This window comes from Pangasianodon hypophthalmus, chromosome 19 (genome assembly GCF_027358585.1).
Source record: "Pangasianodon hypophthalmus isolate fPanHyp1 chromosome 19, fPanHyp1.pri, whole genome shotgun sequence".
NCBI lineage: Eukaryota > Metazoa > Chordata > Actinopteri > Siluriformes > Pangasiidae > Pangasianodon > Pangasianodon hypophthalmus.
In genome coordinates, this window is record NC_069728.1 from 14,651,950 (window position 1) to 14,672,347 (window position 20,398).

General features: G+C 37.5%; 2 protein-coding genes across 4 annotated transcripts in view; both read left to right on the forward strand.

Annotated features, from left to right (window-relative positions):
• Window positions 1-2,702, forward strand: part of LOC113532133 (rho guanine nucleotide exchange factor TIAM2) — a 48,853-nt gene extending 46,151 nt beyond the window's left edge. Inside the window, exon 25 of one of the 2 annotated variants that reach the window (XM_053242153.1) lies at window positions 782-2,702. In XM_053242153.1, the coding sequence (XP_053098128.1) occupies window positions 782-1,283 (502 nt within the window). In that variant the 3' untranslated portion in view covers window positions 1,284-2,702. The remainder of the gene's footprint in view (window positions 1-781) is intronic. The other variant, XM_053242152.1, reaches the window with a different exon arrangement.
• A 976-nt stretch (window positions 2,703-3,678) lies between these two features.
• Window positions 3,679-16,000, forward strand: LOC113531833 (claudin-20). Of its 2 annotated transcripts, XM_026922756.3 has the most exons (3): window positions 3,679-4,594; window positions 10,810-10,894; window positions 11,442-16,000. In XM_026922756.3, the coding sequence occupies exon 3, from the start codon at window positions 11,578-11,580 to the stop codon at window positions 12,388-12,390; it is 813 nt and encodes a 270-aa protein (XP_026778557.1). In that variant the 5' UTR covers window positions 3,679-4,594; window positions 10,810-10,894; window positions 11,442-11,577; the 3' UTR covers window positions 12,391-16,000. The 2 variants fall into 2 exon arrangements, with proteins under 2 accessions (XP_026778557.1, XP_053098129.1); XM_053242154.1 differs by lacking the exon at window positions 3,679-4,594 and having other exon boundaries at window positions 10,575-10,894.
• The last annotated feature ends 4,398 nt before the right edge of the window (window positions 16,001-20,398 follow it).

A 20,398-nucleotide genomic window follows, 5' to 3' on the forward strand; every position in this document is an offset into this window, starting at 1 on the left:
TTGGGATGACACAACAAGCAGCACAGAGCATTTCCATCATGCTTTTGGTTTTGCTAGTAGAAAGTGACAAAAAATGGTTGAAGTTTTTCTTGTAACTGGATCATAAAACTACATTAATGTTAATATCATTTTCAATCTCAGCTTCCAATATGTTGGCTGTGCTGATGAGCTTTGGCCATGTGCTGAAATGACATCATCATACAGTTTGTCTCACTTCAATTCATTTGGAGAACAGAAACTCATCCAGAAACATTGAAAAATTTTTTAACCATGTTCCATAATCTTTGTGTTCCTCATTATTAGAATTTTTAGCAATTATTCATTAGGTCTGTTTTAGTGCTAAGCTGCTAACATTACATAATATATCATTATAATATATCATGCAATTTACAATTTACAATGTTTTTAGAACATTGCACATACAAAGCTTACAGTTACACCAACAAGAGGACATTACGGAACAAGGAAATTACACCAACAAGGAAATTATGGAAACATTTGTGGTAACATGCCTACAGCTAAAAATGTTGCAGAACCATTGTAGAAATGTCTAGAAACATTCTCAGAAGACAACAGAAAAACAAATTAAGTAAACATTACTAGAATTGTAACATCTGAAAGTGTTCTGCTAAGCTACAATTGTTAGCTAGGGCCATAGATGGAGAATGAAAACTGGACATGGCACTTTAGTTGCAAGTTGAGCCACCTTGCCGCCTTAAGGATAAACAAAGCTTATTCAGTTCTATTTGACTCAACTTGTCTTTATTTCTGTTATATACAGTAGTCCAGAGAGCAAGGCGAACGTGGTGAAGGCTATCCGCTGTGTGCTGAGAGAAAATGCCAAAAGAAGTGCTCCAACTGAGAGGGGCTTCAGAGACAATCTGACTTTCCCTAGGAGGAGCCACCAGGCCACAGTGAGAAGTAGATCCTGGACTAAGACGCTTCAACCAGAAGAAGGCCGTCTGCTTGTTGGAGACACACATTCAGAGCCTGGCATTCCTGAAAATACGTGTCCGTCTCTGGGCTCAGGCGCCAGGCTGGGTTCCCTCACCAGCTCACTGGAAGCCCAGCTTCAGAGACTGAGCTTCACAGAGGACGTGCCACAGGAAGCCAGGGGCAGAAACTCCAGTCACATGACCATGATGGAGAACACTTCTGACATGGATGTCAGCTCCCTGCTGGTTAGGGACTACAGTGTGCAGAGCCTGAACTCTGCAGTTAATGAAGGCAGTTTCTATGACACAGTCATGGGGGTCCAGAAAGCTGCCATTTCCACACTTTAGAGGAGTTTGTGTTTTGGTTGGGTTTAAAGGTCTGGGTGTACTAAAGCTGTTTTTATTTCATCAGTTATATGAAAAAGATGTGGACCCCTGAAACAGAATTTGCACAATTGTTCACTAGTATAAGTCAAGCAACATATGTTCTGTTTGACAAAAAAGCAGTAAAAACCATAGCACATAGTAAAGTAAAGAAGTTAGTCTACAAGGAATAAAACATGACCTGGTGTAGTGTTAAAATAATCAATGATGGGATGGTGTGATGCGATAAGGATCCTGAAGTTGATTATTTTACAATAACAGCATGTCCCAAAGTGTTTCATTCCACTTACACAGCAGCAATTTGCCAACAATTAAAATGATTTACTAATTAATGAACAAGTCATACTTTTGGATTATTTTTGGAATGCACTTCATTTATTTATTGCCTACATTAGTTACCTAACGCTCAAGCTAAAAAGTTGCTTGAGTTACTTGAAGAAATGAAGTTGCTTTGAGAGGACCAACAGAGTCATAGCTACTCACAGCTACAACTTACATAGTGTAATTAGCTCACTGTGCATAGTTACAAATGCTCTTACTAAATGTAATGTTAAAAGGCTTTGTACATGAACTCTCCAATTACTGCATTTTCCCATTGAAAGTTAAAAAAACGATACAGAGTAAACATATCAAGAGTGTTTTGGGGGTGTGGCTTCAGATGGAATAGATGTCATTCAGCTTACCCAAGCTTAATATTTAGTTCAGTTTATCCAATCCAAAATCACTGTGTATTTCGGATCGGGTAAGCTTTTGATAAATGATGAAATAAAAAACAAGGTCTTCTTGGTAGTGGACTCAGATCTTTGGCTGACTGTATAACGCCTGAAAGACTGACTGTGTGTGAACTTGCTGCCTTTGGTTCAGAACACTGCAGTCACACGTTGCCTTCTCTCATTAACACTCTTTCTGGACTGATACTTGGACCACACATGTGTCTCCCTGTTTGTGGATATTGTTGTTTTATATTTGTACCTCTTTTTGACAAAAGCTTTTCTCAGTTCAGTACAAGAACAGCTTGATTTGATGTTTTTTACGAACTTGAACAAGAAAAATCTTTGAACAAAATATTTTCTTAAGTTAAAATAATTGCAGTACATGTCTTTGTGGTTCATATGAATTTACTGTATTTAAAGTACCTCTGGAAATGTCTTTTGTAGTCTTATGTAATTTATTTGTAAATTATGATATATTCACTACCTGAGCAGCTCTTTTTGTAAAAAATAATAATAATAATAAGCTTATGTTGTAATATTTAATAAAATTTCTCTTCTACTCTTCTGCTTTGACTTGAAATTTGTTAATCTGCTTGTATTTTTATCAGATGAAAGCTAATAACAAAGGCAGTCACATCTAACCTCAGTCTGACCCACATGGCTTTTCGAGTTCCACATGCATTACTTGGTTCGAGTTTGCTGATTGGTTTCACATATGTCCTGTTTCATTGTTTTGATTGTATCTTCTATTGATTGGGATACTCCAAATTCTTGGCACCTTTCAAAAATGAATGGATGAAATTAATAACATACATTGAAAACAATATTTAAGCTTAAACATATGGCGGGTCCTGAATATATTTTGTTTCAGTAAATATTATCTTATCAGCAGCCCTACAGTTGATATTTGTTGAAGCCCCTACAGTAGAAAATAACAGCACTGTTCCTGTAATGTCTAACATGGTTGAGGACACTGGCAGAGAATCTTGGATAAATCCTCCATACGGAACAGTTTAAGTTCTTTCATATTCTTAAGAATGTGCACATGGATTTCTAGCATCAATTCAGACCACAGGTATTTGATGGGGTTTATTTTTTAGTTTGTTAACTGATGATCTGGAAGTTTGCGCAGGTGTGCAACCTATGAAGGCTATACACTAAGGCTGCTATTGGTGGATAGAATTTTTAAATAAATAAAAATTAATTAAAATTAAAACAAATAAAGTAAAAATTTAAATAAAACTATAATTATAAAGTAGAAAGGAAGCATTCTTCTGAGAATTATTTTGTTAAAGGTAAAGTTAAAGGTAAGGTTTAAAAAAAATACTCACCTTAATCTCATTTGTTCAGTGTATTTAACCAGTTCACTCCCTGCTAAACTCATTTGTGAGTTTGATTGCCCTGCATTGTTCAGGATATCTGATCGACGTACCATGGCCTGATTCCTTTTTACGATTTTGACCTGTTGATTTGGATTTTCAATAAAAGCTTGCACGCTTAAATCCAACCACCTCTGCTACATGACTATTGTTTGAGTGGTAATGTAATGTTTGAGTGGTAATGTAAAGTAATGTTAATTATTTTATAGAACAGTGTTTTGCCTATTCTTTGGAAAGGTGCCAATAATTTTTAATTTAAATTAATTTTAATTTTTTTAAGAGGGTGAAAAGAGACTGAAACACTGGTTCATGCTGCTCGTATGGCTTATAGAGAGAAAGAATAGCGCTCAAATGAGTCATAATGACAGCTCTTTTCTCGAGCACTTGCTTTGTTCGGGACTTAAGTGGGCGATGATAATCATGAGTGTGTGGGACGAGGAGCTTTCATACCACCTCTGTGTGCCATCTTGGACACCTTTTCATTTGGAGGAGAGGGGGAGTGATTGCTATCCACTATAGAGGAGAAATAAGGTTCCTCACCTCTCAGAGAAAGCAGGGGTTACCTAAATCCTCTGCTTTCTCTCTCCCACTCTCTCCTTCCTGCTCCTGGCTCACTGAGGAAAGCACTGAGACATGTTCTTTAAAGCTTATCCGAAAAAAGAGAGGCATGGGCATGGAGATCTCACTGGAGAAATTCAAGAAGGAATGAAACACTGAATGTGATGTGTGAATGTGATGTGAGAAGCCAGCGTTGCCACAGTAACACCTTTGTGGAGGAGTGCAAGTCCGGCCCACTTCACTCACACACAAACAGTGTGTGAGGCTCCAGCCCCTGACACACACTCCCTCTCGTCTACAGGAAGGGGCACTCTGAACACTGATGAGTGTGTGAGAAAGAGGGAAAATAAAGATCAACTCTGCGCTCTGTTCTCTTACTTGGGATACACACATGGACACACACACACGCACGCACACATGCACATCTCAGCATGCTGAACCTGGAGAGTCTCAAGTCACTGATTTTGTAGTCTCATTTTTATTCTCTGTCTCGACGCTCTTTGGACACCATCTTTCTGATCTCACACGTGGCTGGATGTAAAAGACCTCACACACACCTCACTGATGAACAGACTGTCAGGATACCTCCCGGGTCTTGCTGTGGAAGCTGGAGTAGTGTGTCCAGGTTTGTACACTTACACTACTCTTTCTCTTCCCTTACTAAAGTGTTGGATGAAAGTATACAAGTAAACTATTATTATTATTATTATTATTATCTGTTTAAGTATTATCTGCAAAAGTAGACATGAGTTACAGTATGTGTGGCAGCCTGGGAAAACCCTTCACATGGTGAAATTTTCATATTTTTTGACGATATGTGGTTTTGAAAAATACAGAAATCCCTGAACTGAAATATGTTTCAGTTTTAGTCAAATACCACCATTTTAAAATCTGATTACCCCCAAAAGTGAAAAAAGAGAAAATTGCATTTGAAGATTTCATTTCAACTGCAACACAGGAGCATCATGGACATTTAACAAGCTTTATCTGATTACAAACTGAAATGATTTGACTTATGTCATTTTAATTATGGCACGTAGCTATCCGACAACTTCATTAAAGCATGAGATAAACACACTTAGTTTTAGATATCTTTAGACAAACTACCTGTTTTACCCCTGTTTGTTGAATTGGCTCCTTACACAATGCAGGAATGTGCCGAGGCAAGCTTACAAAGTAAATAAACATGGTTCAACATTCTTTTGGTGGTCATGTTTCCTTAAAGCTGAGGTGTCAAAGTGTATGGTTGGCAGAAATCCTGGTCCAAATCAGACATCTAATGGGTTTTCCTGGACCAACAAACATAGTATATCCATGTTCTGAGTTACTGTACATAACAAAAACTAATCTGTCACTCATTTGGCAGATACGCACAGAGATACGTATATTAGACCCCAAGTTAGGCACTACCAAAGCCATCAGTCCAGCAGTACATAAGTGCCTTCCTTACATCACCTGACTTCCTTTCATTTTTAAGTAAAAATTGTCTGATGATTATTTTTCATTCATGTTAGGAGCCCTCTGCTGTCTGTGAGTTGAATTGTAATTGCACTGAAAACAGTGACAAACCTTCCCCTTCTGCCCATCTGATCCCACCTTCATCTGGAACTTTTATGGAGCCAGGACAAGAAGATCTTTTACAGCTTGGAACAGAGCTAATTTCCCGGCCAGAAAAACATAAATAGAAACCTAAAATGTAAAAAAAATAATTAAAATAATTAAAAAACCATATCCATTATAGGGTAATATTGCAAATCACAAGTTATATATGGTAGGTTAGGTATGGTAGGTTTATATGAAATTTGCATGAAAATTTTATTAATCAAAGAATCAAAATAAGTGACGGAATCAAAGATCTTTTTGTTTCCTGCAGAATCCAACATGACTTTTTCCTAATGTCATGTTTTTGTTTGAAAATTTAAAAAAAAAAGAGCCTAAACATTACCATCTGTAAATTGCACTTATCAGTTTAGTCCATTTGCAACATTGTCATTTCTTTCAATATGACAGAGTTGCCTTATATGCTTAACTGACCTTAAATAAACTGAATAGATAGTCTAATGGAGCTAGCTAATGTTTGTAGAGAGAATGGACTAGTTAACCAAGTTGGTTTTTATCTTAGCTAATACATGCACAAACTAACTTCACCTCTTCTTGTTACTTTTATTCTGACTACAAAATTGACACTTCTTTTGACAGAGCTGACTAAGTTGTTTAACTAAACTTAAATAATAAAATAACTGAATAAATAATCAAATTTGCCAGGCTACCATAAAGTTTGTAGCAAGACCCGAGTAGGTAACCTAGCTAGGTTGTTAAATTAGCTAATACATGAACAAGCTAACATCTTGCTTTTAGCCTCAATAGTAAAATGATGTTTCTTTTGATAGAATCAGCTTACTTGCTTAACTGAATTTAACTGAACTGAATAACTAGTGTAATGTAGAAAGTTAACATAGCTAGCTAATGTTTTTAGAGAAAACTGACTACCTAACTTAGCTAGGTCAATAACTTAGCTAATACAAGCACAAGCTAACATCAGTTCCTCTCCTTACCATTGAAGCAAATAAAATATGGACATAAAAATAAACATAAAATATATTACCACAACACTTATTTTGGGTTTTATTTCAGGAAAACGTAACTCACCTCAGCTTTTTCATTATTTTTGCGCTATATATCAATGGTGGACTTTAAATTGCAGAGTGCGAATACCAACATGGTGGCCTCACATTAATCTATTCAGAATCTTTTCTAATAGGAATATCAATGAGCACAACAAGGACTTAAGAAAGATTTAAAGAGCACACAGATACTTTCAGAATATGAAGAATTTGAATACATTTGAAGTTCAGGAGAAAAAAAACTAAGGATATAATAGTAACCCTGTACCACGTCAGTGTTTATCTGTGTAAGTAAATAAGCCGTTTACATCAGTTGTGTCTGAGCCACACAGAGAGAGTGATGGTGGCTGCAGTCACTATACGCAATGAGCATGTTGTATTCTTTTAATAGCAGGTAATACAACGTTCTGTCCTGCTATTACCTGAATTCATTTTGATTCAGGTCTCTAATGCTCATGGTTGAGGTGGATTTCACATGGATGGTACCAGCTGAGCCAAAATCAGTGAAAGCCAATTGTGATTGTCTTTTTTCACAGTGCTAGGCAACTGTATGGTTTTGGTTGTTGTTTGTTTGTTTGTTTATTTGTTTGTTAGATTGATATTCTGTAGCCAGGAAAAAAAGCTCAAATTCTTCAGCAGGTGTATCCAGCTCATAACTGTGTATAACCCTACATTAATAAGGGAACACATAGCACTTAATGTAGTGATTAATCAGGTGTCTGAAGTTTGCTTCTTCAGACTCAGTGCTAAAAACTACCAAATGTATTACGTGACAAATATTAAATAATAATATAACAGCATTATTATTATGCACCCCTTAATGTGTTACAGTTTATACTCGGTAGGGGGGATGTTGGCGGAATAGAGAGAAAGGTTCCTCAAGGGTTCTTATTGTTCTTTGCTTCTTAAAAGTGTCCTACTTGGAAGCCTCTGTGATTGAAAACCTCCCCATAAGGGTTCTCCTTGAGGAACAAACCAAATAACTGTAAAGGAATATAGATTTAACCTTTAGGGTACTTTAAGGTTTAACAAAAAAGAATTAATTGTGCTGTTAATAAATCAATAAAACAATCGCACACACACTGCTGACAGTTTGGATATGCCAATTAGTCTACAACACATGTCTTTGGACTGGGGGGAGGAAACCCCAAAGCAGGGGGAGAACATGCAAACTCCACTCACACAGGGTGGAGACAGGATTGAACCCCTAATCCCAGAGATGTGAGGCAGCAGTGCTAACCACTAAGCCATATTAAATTATCATTGATGCTTAGTTATTACTAAGTATTAGATCGAGATTAATAAATAGTTAGGAAGTACATATTATTAAGTAGTGGTTAAATGAATGCATGTTTACTTCATTGAATCTTTCACTAAGTATTAGTCATTTAGGCTTAATTGATTCAGTGATTATACTAATTATTGGTAATCTATGATGTAATAACAGTATAACAAATGATTACTAATCATCACTTAATGTGAAGTGTTACCTGTTTAAGTATTTATATAATTACTGTGTCCAAACCGATGCAGAATTAATAACCTGTGGACCATCAGAGGCTGTAATTAAAGTCATACTTTCTTTGTCCTATAGCAGCTTTAATAAAAGAAGACAATACATAATTAATCAGTTATGATTTTATTCGTTATGAGAAGCATAATGATATGCTCAGGGTGTTCTCTAATTCTCATCAGACTTTTACAATATATAATTTCCAATAATACTGCCCATGACTGAATAACCTGGATAAATAAAAAAGAAACATCTTGGCACACACTTTATGGCTTTGGTGATTACATAACAAGAAAGCAGGATAAGAGAAACAGCATGTAGAGGCAGAAAGAGCTGGAATCAGTGTTGGGGAAGAAACAGCACTATGAGAAAGAAAGCTATGAGAAAATGCACTATGAGAAATGTGATGGTTCCCATCTCTTATTCCCACGCTCCCTAAACAGTCGAGGGCTTTATATGCGACAAATACACCAATCCAGGCCTGTGCCTCTCTGTTGCTTTTCATACAGAGAGGCTAAATGGCCTGAGATGGGCATTTCTGAGTGGAAATGGAAAACTATTAAATCTACAATGTTTAAAGATGGTTTTGTGCCAATCACAGTAACTGAAATCATGCCAACACTAACCAAAGGCACAATTTTTTTAATGCTCTGCTCCCACTGTGTGTTATTTTTGCAAGGTCAGGACCAGCCTGTGACATTTCTGCTACTTCTGTACAGAATATTTACTGATTAAATATTGTGATGACCTTTGATAAAGTGGCTCGTAAGGAATGCAGTTAGCAGAGCGCTAAAGTCTAGCAGGAGAAATGAGTAATAACAGGAAGACAGGCCTACAGAGTTTCCTGTATGCACTTTGTTCAAGTTTTTACCCAGTTTTTGAGGAGTGGTACAGATGTGACTGTATTTTTTGCCTATATATGGCCTTTCAAGTATTTTTGTGTAGGTGTGGTTTCATGATTGATAAGGTTTTCTGATGTATCCTTTCAAGTTAGCTTTTGTTAGCCATCTAGCTACCATTAGCAGTGAACATTATGAATTTTTACATCCGCTCAGAAAATCCTTGTTTTGAACCTATTGGCTAGCTAAATCATATTAACAGGAAAAAATGATTAAACTGTAGATTTAACATTAAACTGTAGATGTAACATTAAAATCCTCTCAAAAATACATCAAGTTTAGCTAATATAATCTAGCTGAGGAGATTTAACAGAGGAGATCTTAGCAAATAGCCTGTAAAGTTAGTTTACGTTAGCTCGTTCAGCAATGTTAGAAGTGAAAATTACTAATATTTATGAACGTGACTTATTAGTAAATAGTAATTCAGGTAAGACTTTAAAATTCCCTGCAATTAATTTTCAGTTTGAAAAATTAAAACTGAATTTCAATTTCAATTTCTTTCAATAGAAATTCACACAGTTCTTTTGAGGTGAATTTGAGGTGGAGTTAGTGTTTAAACCTCTTATTGTGACTTTATTCATATGTAATTATGTAAAATTTCCACCACATAGCCCTTATAGTAGGGTTGAAACATCTGAGACTAGTGAAAGTGCTTCTTTTTGTATTTGTTTCTAGCTTAATATAATTTTTTTCTTTTTTTTTTCAATTATTTTGTCAGCAACAACTTTCATTGAAAAACACGTGCTTCAGTGGAAGGAGATGCTGAAGGAACTCAAGGAAAATGTGCACTTTTGTTAACATGGTCAAATATAATACATTTGCTTAGATTTAATAGTGACCTTTCAGTAAAAATGCGAATTTCTAAACCTTTAGAAGTTCTACAACAGAGGGTTTTCCACACATAAAAGGTTCTGAGTAGAACCCCTTTACAAAACCTTTCTAGGACCCTTACCTATTTAAGAACCCTTTTTTCTAAAATACTACACAGCTCAAAGAATTGACAAAATCATGGATCAGATTTAAAGCTGAGTTGGATGGGGGAAAAAAATGATTCAGTGTATTTCGGGACCAAAGAGGAAATAAAGAAATGACAAAAATTAGCTAAATTCTAAGGACATCACAAGGTTAAAGCTTATATTTTCTACATTGTACAGACTGGAGGAGTGTGTAAATGGCATTTGTATTCAGTGGGAGGTTTGGAAGAAGAGGTGGGGTGACAGAGAGACAGTAATTTTGTACATTTACGTCCTCCACTCATGTGTCTCTGTGCAGGTGGTCATGTGGGAGGTCCACACTGACTGCAGTAATTAGGGATATAGATGTTTACAGTAGATTACTTTAATCACAGGTTTCCAGTAGTGTGTACAATCACAACTTTCTCACCAAAGCATGCTTTCCAGTATTCTTTCCATTCGTGTATCTATAATTTCTTCCACATCTTGAGGGGAAAAGAAGAACTTTAGAGGGTAGAAGGATTCCTGGTGTATTTCATTTAGGTTATTTCATGCTTTTAACAGAAGTTAATTTGTTGCAGATGTTCTCTGTGAGAAAATAAATGTGGCACATTGTCTTCGCTTGAGAGACTGAATGACCTTCAGGTGAGGAAACGGTTGTTCAGTGTTCAGGGTTAGTGCACTTAGATTGCCGTCAGTTCCACATCGAGCTCTGCCTGTGTCACACCAAGGACAAGGCTGGAGGATTTATTTATTCATTCATTTATTAACAGGACAAATTCTTATATTAACAGGACAAAGTAAGGCTCTAAGGTGACATTTTGACTTGTATTTATTTTTTTGTTTTGTAGGAACTGATTCCTTTCGTCTTTTAATTTTAAATCTCTCCGAGATGCCATGATGCACCTATACCGCACTATGAACCCCATCAAGAAGGTAAGTATTAATATTGTAGATTATACGACATGACTGATGTGCGATTCGCTTTATCAGCGTTGCACATTCTTATCTATGAATTACACCAACCACAATAGCAAGATGAACAAAGGAAATGGGCGATTTTGCTTTTTCATGCTGGCTGGCAGAGATAAGAGCAAAATCAATTAACTCTCACAAAACAGGCATGCTTGTCCAAATAGTAGACTCCATTTTTCTATGCTAGTGTTTTACCTGGCATTTTTTTTTGACAAGAAGATTGTTGTAGCCCCCAGCGCCCATTGCTAGAAGGGCTACTCCGCAGTTGGACAAGCAGAAAGAATAATTAGCCTTTCAAAAAGCACAATGTCACTTCCATGATGCTGAAATGCAGAGTTAAAATGCAGGCTGTTAATGTCCTAAAAAGCGAAAGGGAAGGAGGGAGGGAATGAGAGCAAAAAAAGAAAAAATACAGTCTCCCATCCCAGGCACCAGCCCCATGCGCCTCATCTGTCAGGACGTCACGCTTGCTTGCTCAGTTCAATTCTCATTTCGCTCTTTATCGCAGCCCGCTGGAGCCCGTGCTGAGGAAATTATCTGGCCTGAGCAGTGGTGATAGGGAGACGCAGAGCGAAGACGGGGGCCGCGCCGCAAGGTGAAAAGAAAAAAGACAGAAAGAAAAGGGGAAGGACGCCAAAGACATCATGCCCTCATCCACTATGCAGATCTTCGCCTTCATCCTGGCGCTGCTCGGGGTTCTGGGTGCCACCATGGCCACGTTGCTGCCCAACTGGAAAGTGAGCGTCGCCATGGGTTCCAACATCATGACGGCAATCTCGCAGATGCAGGGCCTCTGGATGGACTGCACCTGGTACAGCACGGGCATCTTCAGCTGCACGCTCAAGTACTCCGTACTGGCACTGCCTGCTTACCTTCAGACTGCCCGCACCACCATGGTCCTCTCCTGCCTGCTGGCAACACTCGGGCTCTGGCTGGCAGCCCTGGGGCTTAAATGCACTCACTGGGGTGGTAGTCAAAGCTCCAAGGTACAAACTGCGATTGCTGCAGGAACATGCTTTGTCCTTGCAGGCTTTCTGTGCCTTGTACCTGCATCCTGGTTCACCAATGAAGTCATCACCACCTTTATGGACTCCAAAGTACCCCAGAGTGGAAAGTATGAGCCAGGGGGAGCGGTTTACGTGGCGTTTGTGTCGGCCGGGTTTTTCTTAGCCGGAGGTGTCATTTTTTGTCTGTCGTGCCCCAGAAGAAGGGACGGCGCCACAAATTGCGGATTATCCAACCCTGACAAGTTAATAAGGCAGGAGCAGCAGAAAAAGGAGCATAGAGAACAACAGAGCCAGACGGAGCCACCGGAGCCGGAGCTGGAACAAAAAGAGAAACCGGTGCAGGAGAAACTCCAGATGGAACAGCAGCAGCACCAGCAGCAGTACTACTCCCCATCTCGCAAGCGACCTCAGGACACCAAGGCCCTTTACAGCCTGCAGGACTACGTCTAAAATCCAGAACAGTCTCAGGGAACGAGGCTCAGGATTTACACTCGGCTGTCAGAAGCGATGAGAGAAGGAAAGAGGGAGGAGTGATGACGCCGTCGACGCTTTTCTCCCCCTTTCATCAGTTCTTTCATGTACTGTGACCGTTATCGTAAGTGGTCGCGTTTCCAGAATCTTAGCAAGAACTGTGTATCCTCAGGTGAAACGCGCTGCCACAATGAACATTAAAAGGAGGCATGAAAAAGTTCTGTGTTTGGGTTGTTAGAGATAATGCTGCTACATGCCAAAGCTTTGAACTCAAGTCTGCATGTGACTGATGAAAACATGTCCAAATAAGCTTTAATTCAAATAAGCTATTCTTGCTGTTTATAGCTTGGTATCATTGCAGAATACTTAGCAAATATGAGAAAACACATCGCCCAAAAGCATGTTACACCATTTAGACATGGTGTGTATGGCAGAATAAAAGTCTAAACTCCAGCGTAGAGACAGTACAATGTCCTGTCCGTATTTTCTAAAGAGTCTGGTGGAGGTGAAACATATTGAAGCGCACATCATCTGAGGTAATGATGCTCTTTGCTTTCCCATTAGCTTCGCTCCGGATGGGTGCACACTGCTCATTTATTGCACGTAAGCACAGATGCGAGTGTGCGTTTGCGTGAGTGTGTGTGTGTGTGTGTGTGTGTGTGCGCGCAATCGAGCTCTCCTCCTCCTCCACAGACACACACACTCTTGCTGCGGGGGGTAATGGGGTCTTGCACCCAATCATTTTTACCGTGTGTGACCGCCTGTCATTGGTGCAGGAAATGCAGCAGAGGCTGTTCTGAGGGACGCTGACATTGCTGTGGCGTGTTCTGTCCCTCATGGACTGGAGAGAAACGAGTCCCTTCGGCCACATTTGAACCCTTTAATAGGTTTGGCAAAACATTCCTCACCATAGGTCACAGAGAGAAAGGGTGTATTTTTAGAATATAGCCTAAAGAAACACTATAAGAGCTAGAAGAGGTTCACCTACAGAAAAGGACTTGATTTATTATGTTTAGAGACATTTGTTGTCGATTGGCCAAGACATGTTTAGTGTATGTTTGTGTCTATAGATTTGTCTACAAGGATAAGGTAGCTAACAAAGTAAAGGAAGTCTCATCTCATGTAAAATATTTTTTGTAAATCTCATCCTTGCTCAGACATCCTTGCTGATGTGACTCGCTGTAATCTATAAGCATGAAATGTGTAGAAGAATGCTGGAATGTTATGTGGTAGCCATCTTGAAAAAACAAAAAATTACGTATTTCTAAAAAGTGATGCAGATGATAATGTAGTTCCACCTTAAATTTAAAGTAGTGAATATGGATTCTCCTTGCTATTTAAATAAATATTTTAAAAATGAGATTATGTAGATTTATAATGTTTTTTGAAGTGAGTATTTGAAGATTTGGAAATGTATTATGGAAAGTATTTGGATAAGCCAGACTTCCATTACTTGTTTTGGCAACCTTGGCCTCATAGCTCCAGTGCAAAGATAAAGAAGCAAACTCAACGCAAAAAATGTCTTGTCTGATCAATTTCATTAGATTTGAGGTGAGGAGGAAGCTGTGTAAATTATATTTTGGCCAAATTGTTTAGCTAAAGTAATGATCTAACATCCATGCTGTTCAGTCTCGTCTCGCATTTAACCTTTAAGTATTTAACCAAGCCATGTCTCATACAGACAGCAAGAATTTATTTTTATTATATACCACTGTGCTGTTGAGTTCTCCACTCTTGTTGTACTCTCCAGTATCAGCTGTTTGTAACATTTCTTTTTCCAATATGGTGAAAAAAAATCATCAGGACGGAGTGTTTTGCTCTTTTTGGCTTCTCCATAATAAGTTGCAATTTTTTTCTTATTAATTTCGAGAGTGTGAAAAGAAAAGCTGGTAAAGGAATGACTGTTTATAGCTGCTATAACATAAGTGATAACAGGAACTAACTTGTTTCATGGACGTTCCACAACATTAAACGTAACTATCATTGGATAAAAGAGTATGCCTTCTTCTTTAAAAAATAAAAAAAATTGTACTTGTTTCCAAATTGCTGTGGTATTATCTGCTGATGGAATTTCTCAAGCTTGTCTTCATTTATTATGCGACTCATTTATGTAATGCTGTTTGGCACACGGTTTGTAGTGCTGTTCACTTTTGCAAGCATACCTGCTTCACATTTTGATAAAAAAAGAAACAATAAAAGCAGAAAAACCTCTTGTTTATGGAGGAGTTTGACTTTTTAGTGTGATTAAGACACGTCTATGAAGGGACAGCAGTTCATAGAACTTGAGTTGAGACTGAATTGTGTCCTTTGTCCTCTGGCTTCATTCTGCATGTGGGCATAAAATAAAATGATGCCTAACAGCAAACCACAGAGTGTTCATCATAAATTAAATCCTCCAGGCAGATATTTTAATAGCAGTCAATGTTTTATTAAAGTTTTTTCTTCCTTTGCTTGATTTTTTTTTTAATGATCATTTCACAGTTCAGGGACTGCATTTATAAACTCATTTTCTGTGTATTAATATCTCAGTTTTGCCTGGGTTCTGTGGTTCAACAGCTAGTGTTTTTTCAGTACTGATTAAAGCACAAGCCTGTAAACTTATCTTTGTGTTGTGATTTGTGTTGACTGTTGAATGAATGTCATTGAGGATATGATGAAAGCAATCATTAGAAACACTTGAGAAAAATTGTTTCTAAAGATTTGCAATATAAAAAAAAATTCAGCACAAAGGATGCACATTCAAAAGAAAATGGATCAGCAAAGCTGCAGACCTCAGTAACAGGAGTGTGTGTTACGAGGTGCCTCAGTCACGGACGGGGGTCACACCACTCCGTATGAGGATCTGTCTCCTCCCTCTGTGAGGCAACGGAGCGGCAAACACACTCCATTTACACACCTGACTGATCTCGCCTTAGTGAAGTGACAGGAACCGTTCCTGATTCATCCAGCCATGTTTTACCCACTCCACCCGAGCAGATCATCGTCACGCCAGACACTGGATTTATACTTTAATGATTTTTTACTGATGATTTCCCTGCTAAAGGCTGGTGTAGAGATGAAAATGTTGTTCGAGTAAATTGTATTCTGAATTTAAAACACAAAGTAATGGTGCTGTTTCTACACACTAATAAAAATGTTCTTTTAACATTCTTTGTTTTATTTTTTTTTAGTTCTAGGTCTCTCCAGAGATTTGACATGTAATCTTTTGGCACGGGAAAAATTTTCTATGTAGGTAACAAACCGGAGAAGCCTCTAGGATGTTTTGAGAGAATGCACTCTTTTAAAAAATGTGGTTCCTCAAGAGATCCTAAAAAAAGGTTTTACTATTAAGGTTTTACTTGGAATCATCTGATTTTTTATTTATTTATTTAAATTTTTTTTTAATGAAAAACCCAAAAAGATCCTTTAAATTAAAGGATACACAAATAAAAGAAACTGATTCACACAATCACATCATTTCAGTTTCTGCAAAGGCATTTTATTAATTATTGACATTTATCAAATCCATCAAATTTCTATATGAGATAATAGGGACATTCAGGACAAAGTTAATATATCTGACATGGATCAATGAGCTAATTGTATAATTATGATGTTTTCAAGCCACTGAATATATCTTAATAGTTTACACTAAAATATTGTTTATAAGAATAAAAAATGTTTGGAATGTCATATCTTCTTTGACCCTATTGGATGTCAAAACGTTCTGGTTTAATATCTTATAGGGCACCATGCACATACTTCTTCATACCTAGGGCTGATTTTAGAGTAGAAACCCACACGGACACGGGGAGAACATGTGAAACTTCACACAGACCAGAGCTCAGGATAGAACCACGATGCTGGAGCTGTCGCTGTGCCGCCCACGTGATAATTACAAATCAAATCCTTTAATCTGTCACACATCTCTATATGCATATATTTTCCCCTTACAGTCACTGTTGACAGCTGTGTGACTCATGCACTCATACTGTACTCTTATTAATAGAAGGACGCAGCCTTTTATCTGCTAACTCAGTGTGTCTATAGAGGAGGCATGTAGAGAATGTTCCTATATGTGTAAAGAGGTATAGTGATAAGCGTCCTAGCTTTCTCTCTCTATCTATCTATCTATCTATCTATCTATCTATCTATCTATCCCTCTCTCTTTCTCTCTCTCTCTCTCTCTCTCTCTCTCTCACAAACACACACACACACACACATTTTCCATTTGCCTCTAGTGGGATCAGAAATGTTCTCAAAGGGGTTGTTTAGCATTTCGACGCAGTATGCATATTTTTAATGTGACACAATGTTTTTTTCTTTGATTTCAAAATCATTACAGTGACAGACTGTTTTTACTTTTTTTCATCTTCAGTAAGAGCTTTCTCCTGGTCAGGGTCACATTAGATTCAGAATCAAACCCCAGGAACCTTGGATGCTAGGCAGGAATACACCCTGAATTGGACACCAGTCCATTGCATGGCATGGACATGTTTCTTGAAGATGGGAGAAAACCAGAGAACCAGGAGGAAACCCATGTAGACATGGGGGTAACAGTGTGAAACTCCACACAGACAGTATTATATCAAAGCAGGAACCCTGGAGCTGGCACCATGTTACCTACTGTTTATAAATGATTATTACAAATCATGTAGCTGTTACTGTTTTTCCAGAAACATCCTTATTGCTTTCTATGGTAAAATGTGTGTTTTTAATGAATTAATAAGTACAGTCCACTGTGTGGCTATATCCTAGACTTACAAAACTATGTCCAAGAATTACGACACACATCTTGTTGGCCACATTATACGTGCTGTTTATTCATATTTCCAGTTTATACTTTAAGTTAGGTACCTCTTTTTCATTGACTTACTATAATATTAATTAGTCTGGGTGGCACAGTGGCACAATGGCACAGTGGCGCAGGGGTACAGTTACCCCCTCACAGCTCTAGGGTTCATTCGAGAGCTCAGGTTCATGTCTTCGTGGAGTGTCATATGTTCTCTCTGTGTCCTTGTGGGTTTCCTCCAGGTTCTCCGGTTTCCTCCCACCTTCCTAGAACATTGCCCCAGATGTGAATGAGTGTGTTCATGGTGCCTTGTGATGGACTGGCACCCCACCCAGGGTTTATTCCCACCTGATGCTGGATCCACTGCAACCCCAACCAGTATAAAGAAGTTACTGAAGATGAATGAATGAACTGTTCTGTAATTTCATTGCAACTGAATAATCAAATACAAATAGATATAAAATGTATTTTAAATATGGTCATGTCTGAATGAGTATGAAAGGCCATGTCCTAGACCTAGGCCTTTGTAGAGGACCCAGTTTTATTTTACATTGCATCTATTATTATTTATTATGCTTTCATTTAAGGGCAAATGTATAACAATTACTCAAACTGCTGCAGGGACTAAATGACAGGTTACAACCACGAACACAACACACTTGTAAATGAAAAGACCTACAACGCAAAAAGAATGCAATACAGTTCGTATTACTCAAAAACCTTCACATACTTCAATGTGTCTTTATGAATTGATTTTAAAACGGTCTTATTAATTATCAAAGATCCTGCATCGTCTTATCAAGAAATAATTTAAATAATTATTAGATTCGGTCCTGCTTGATCACACAGGTCATTAAACAGGAATCCACTGCTCATCCCTACAACCCTGCTGAAGTCCAAGTTCAGTTACTATGGATACCAGCTCTGGATTTCTGTACCTGAAAACCTGCAAGTGTCAACACCTTCAGCAGCTTTATACAGATTTATTTATCTAAAACCAAATTTATTCAACAGAGCTGTTGAATTCTTGAATCTGATTGGTTAAAAGGTGTGTAAATGTCCAGCAGGGGCAGATGCTCCACGTATGGCTTATAGCTGCTATAGTTATAACAGGTACTTACTTGTTTAGCAGATGTTACATAACATAACTATAAATGGATCAAATAATGGATCAAATGTATGATTCTTTAATAAATTTTTTTTAAAAAGATTTTAGTGTTGACTAATCTGTTGTATTTAACCTTCTTTCATCTAATTTATTTTCTAACATGGATATTTTGTCTTAGCTAATTTTCTCTGTGTATTTTATTATATATATATATATATATATATATATATATATATATATATATATATATATATATATATTCAGTGGTATTATGGTATTATATATATAAATATTTCTCAAGTTATTATTGATCTGTGGAGCAATCTGTTTTTAAAATGGGATATACCACCCAAAATACAGATTAATATTTGAGTGGTATTTGTAGTGTTCACTAAAGTTAAATCAAACGTTTTAAGCAGAGCCACTTTACTTGTGTGTGTGTGTGTGTGTGTGTGTGTGTGTGTGTGTGTGTGTGTAAGGTGTGTAAATGTCCAGCAGGGGGCAGCACTGACTCAGTATTTCGGCGTCACACCGCTTCACAGCCACTCAGTTAATTCAGAGGAAAAAATCTTAAAAACAAAAAACATCTATGAAGCATAAATGTTCGATATTTCACATGTATTTGAAGCATTCTGCGATGTACTTAAAATAATAAATGTGATAAAAACCTTACTTTCTTTGCTCAACCTGATAAACTTTGTTTTGGGAAATTCAGTTCATTCAAAGGGAAAATGCAAAACAAGCTCTTACATTTACTGAAAATATTCAGGCTTCAATAGTTCTTTTTTTTTCTTTGTATTTGTATTTTGTATTCTTTGTATTTGTACCTAATTAGCCTGCTAAAGCCAGCTAGCTTTATAGACAAATGTCATGTTAGCTAGCTTTGTACACAAATGTAATGTTAGCTAGCTTTATAGACAAATGTCATGTTAGCTAGCTTTATATACAAATGTCATGTTAGCTAGTTTTGTGTACAAATGTCATGTTAGCTAGCTTTGTATACAAATGTAATGTTAGCTAGCTATGTGTACAAATGTCATGTTAGCTAGCTTTGTGTACAAATGCTTATGTACAATCTACTAAAAATGCAAACACAATAACAATTAGTGTATACATTACACTTATAAGGGATTAATGGTGTGAACATTAACTGTTATTGAATACAATGTGTAGTCATTTTATTTTTGTGAGTAAAAAAAAAAGCAATTCTTGTTTTCGTGAATACATGTCATAATGGAAAAGCAGAGTTGATGAGAGGCAATTTTCAGCATGGAAAATAAGAAAATACTACAGTTACGGTTGGTATGATAAAGTATACACAGATTACATAAGGATTAAAATACTTAGAGATATGCTGTAATAGGAAAATAATCAACAGTGATTTCCTGTCACCATCCTGAAGTTGGTTATTTTCCACTAACAGCCCATATCGAAGTGTTTTATACCTCTTACACCACAGCATTTTGCCAACAATTACAGGTTTTTAAAATGTATTCCTGAGTATATGGCATACTGGTATCTATTTATTGTTACATTTAATACTGTGTCACATCAACACTTGCAGTGATACTTTGCAGTGGGGACATCCGAGGCGTTCTTTTCCAAGGCAAATTCTCTGCTAATGTACTGCTGCCTGGAAATCTTCTGCAACGTCTTCTGCAACTCAGTACACTCTGTGTGTGATGTGTCATGTGATGTACACAATTACTGACTTCTGGCTCAGAGAAATCATCTCAGGGCCAACGTGCAGAAGGATTCCTGGAGCACAACAGTCCAAACACAACATCCTGTCCTTTCAGATATTCAGACGCTCCTGCTGCTCAGAGTCGAGAAGCTCTACATTCCTCTCGTAGCCGAGGTTCATGCAGCTGCTGGAGCTGTCACTTCCCATCAGCACTTCTTCATCCAAGTGTTGTGTAATTGTGGTTTCTCCTGCTTCCTCAGTTAACACTCGGTGATGCTTTATTAGCGATTTTTTTTGCAGATGAGTCTGTCAAAATCTCTTAGTGGATTTGACCATGAAGTGATTTTTCTCAGACCTCACACAGCCTACACAAAAAACATCCCACCTTTGACTGACAAGCATACAGCGAATATATGATAAGCTA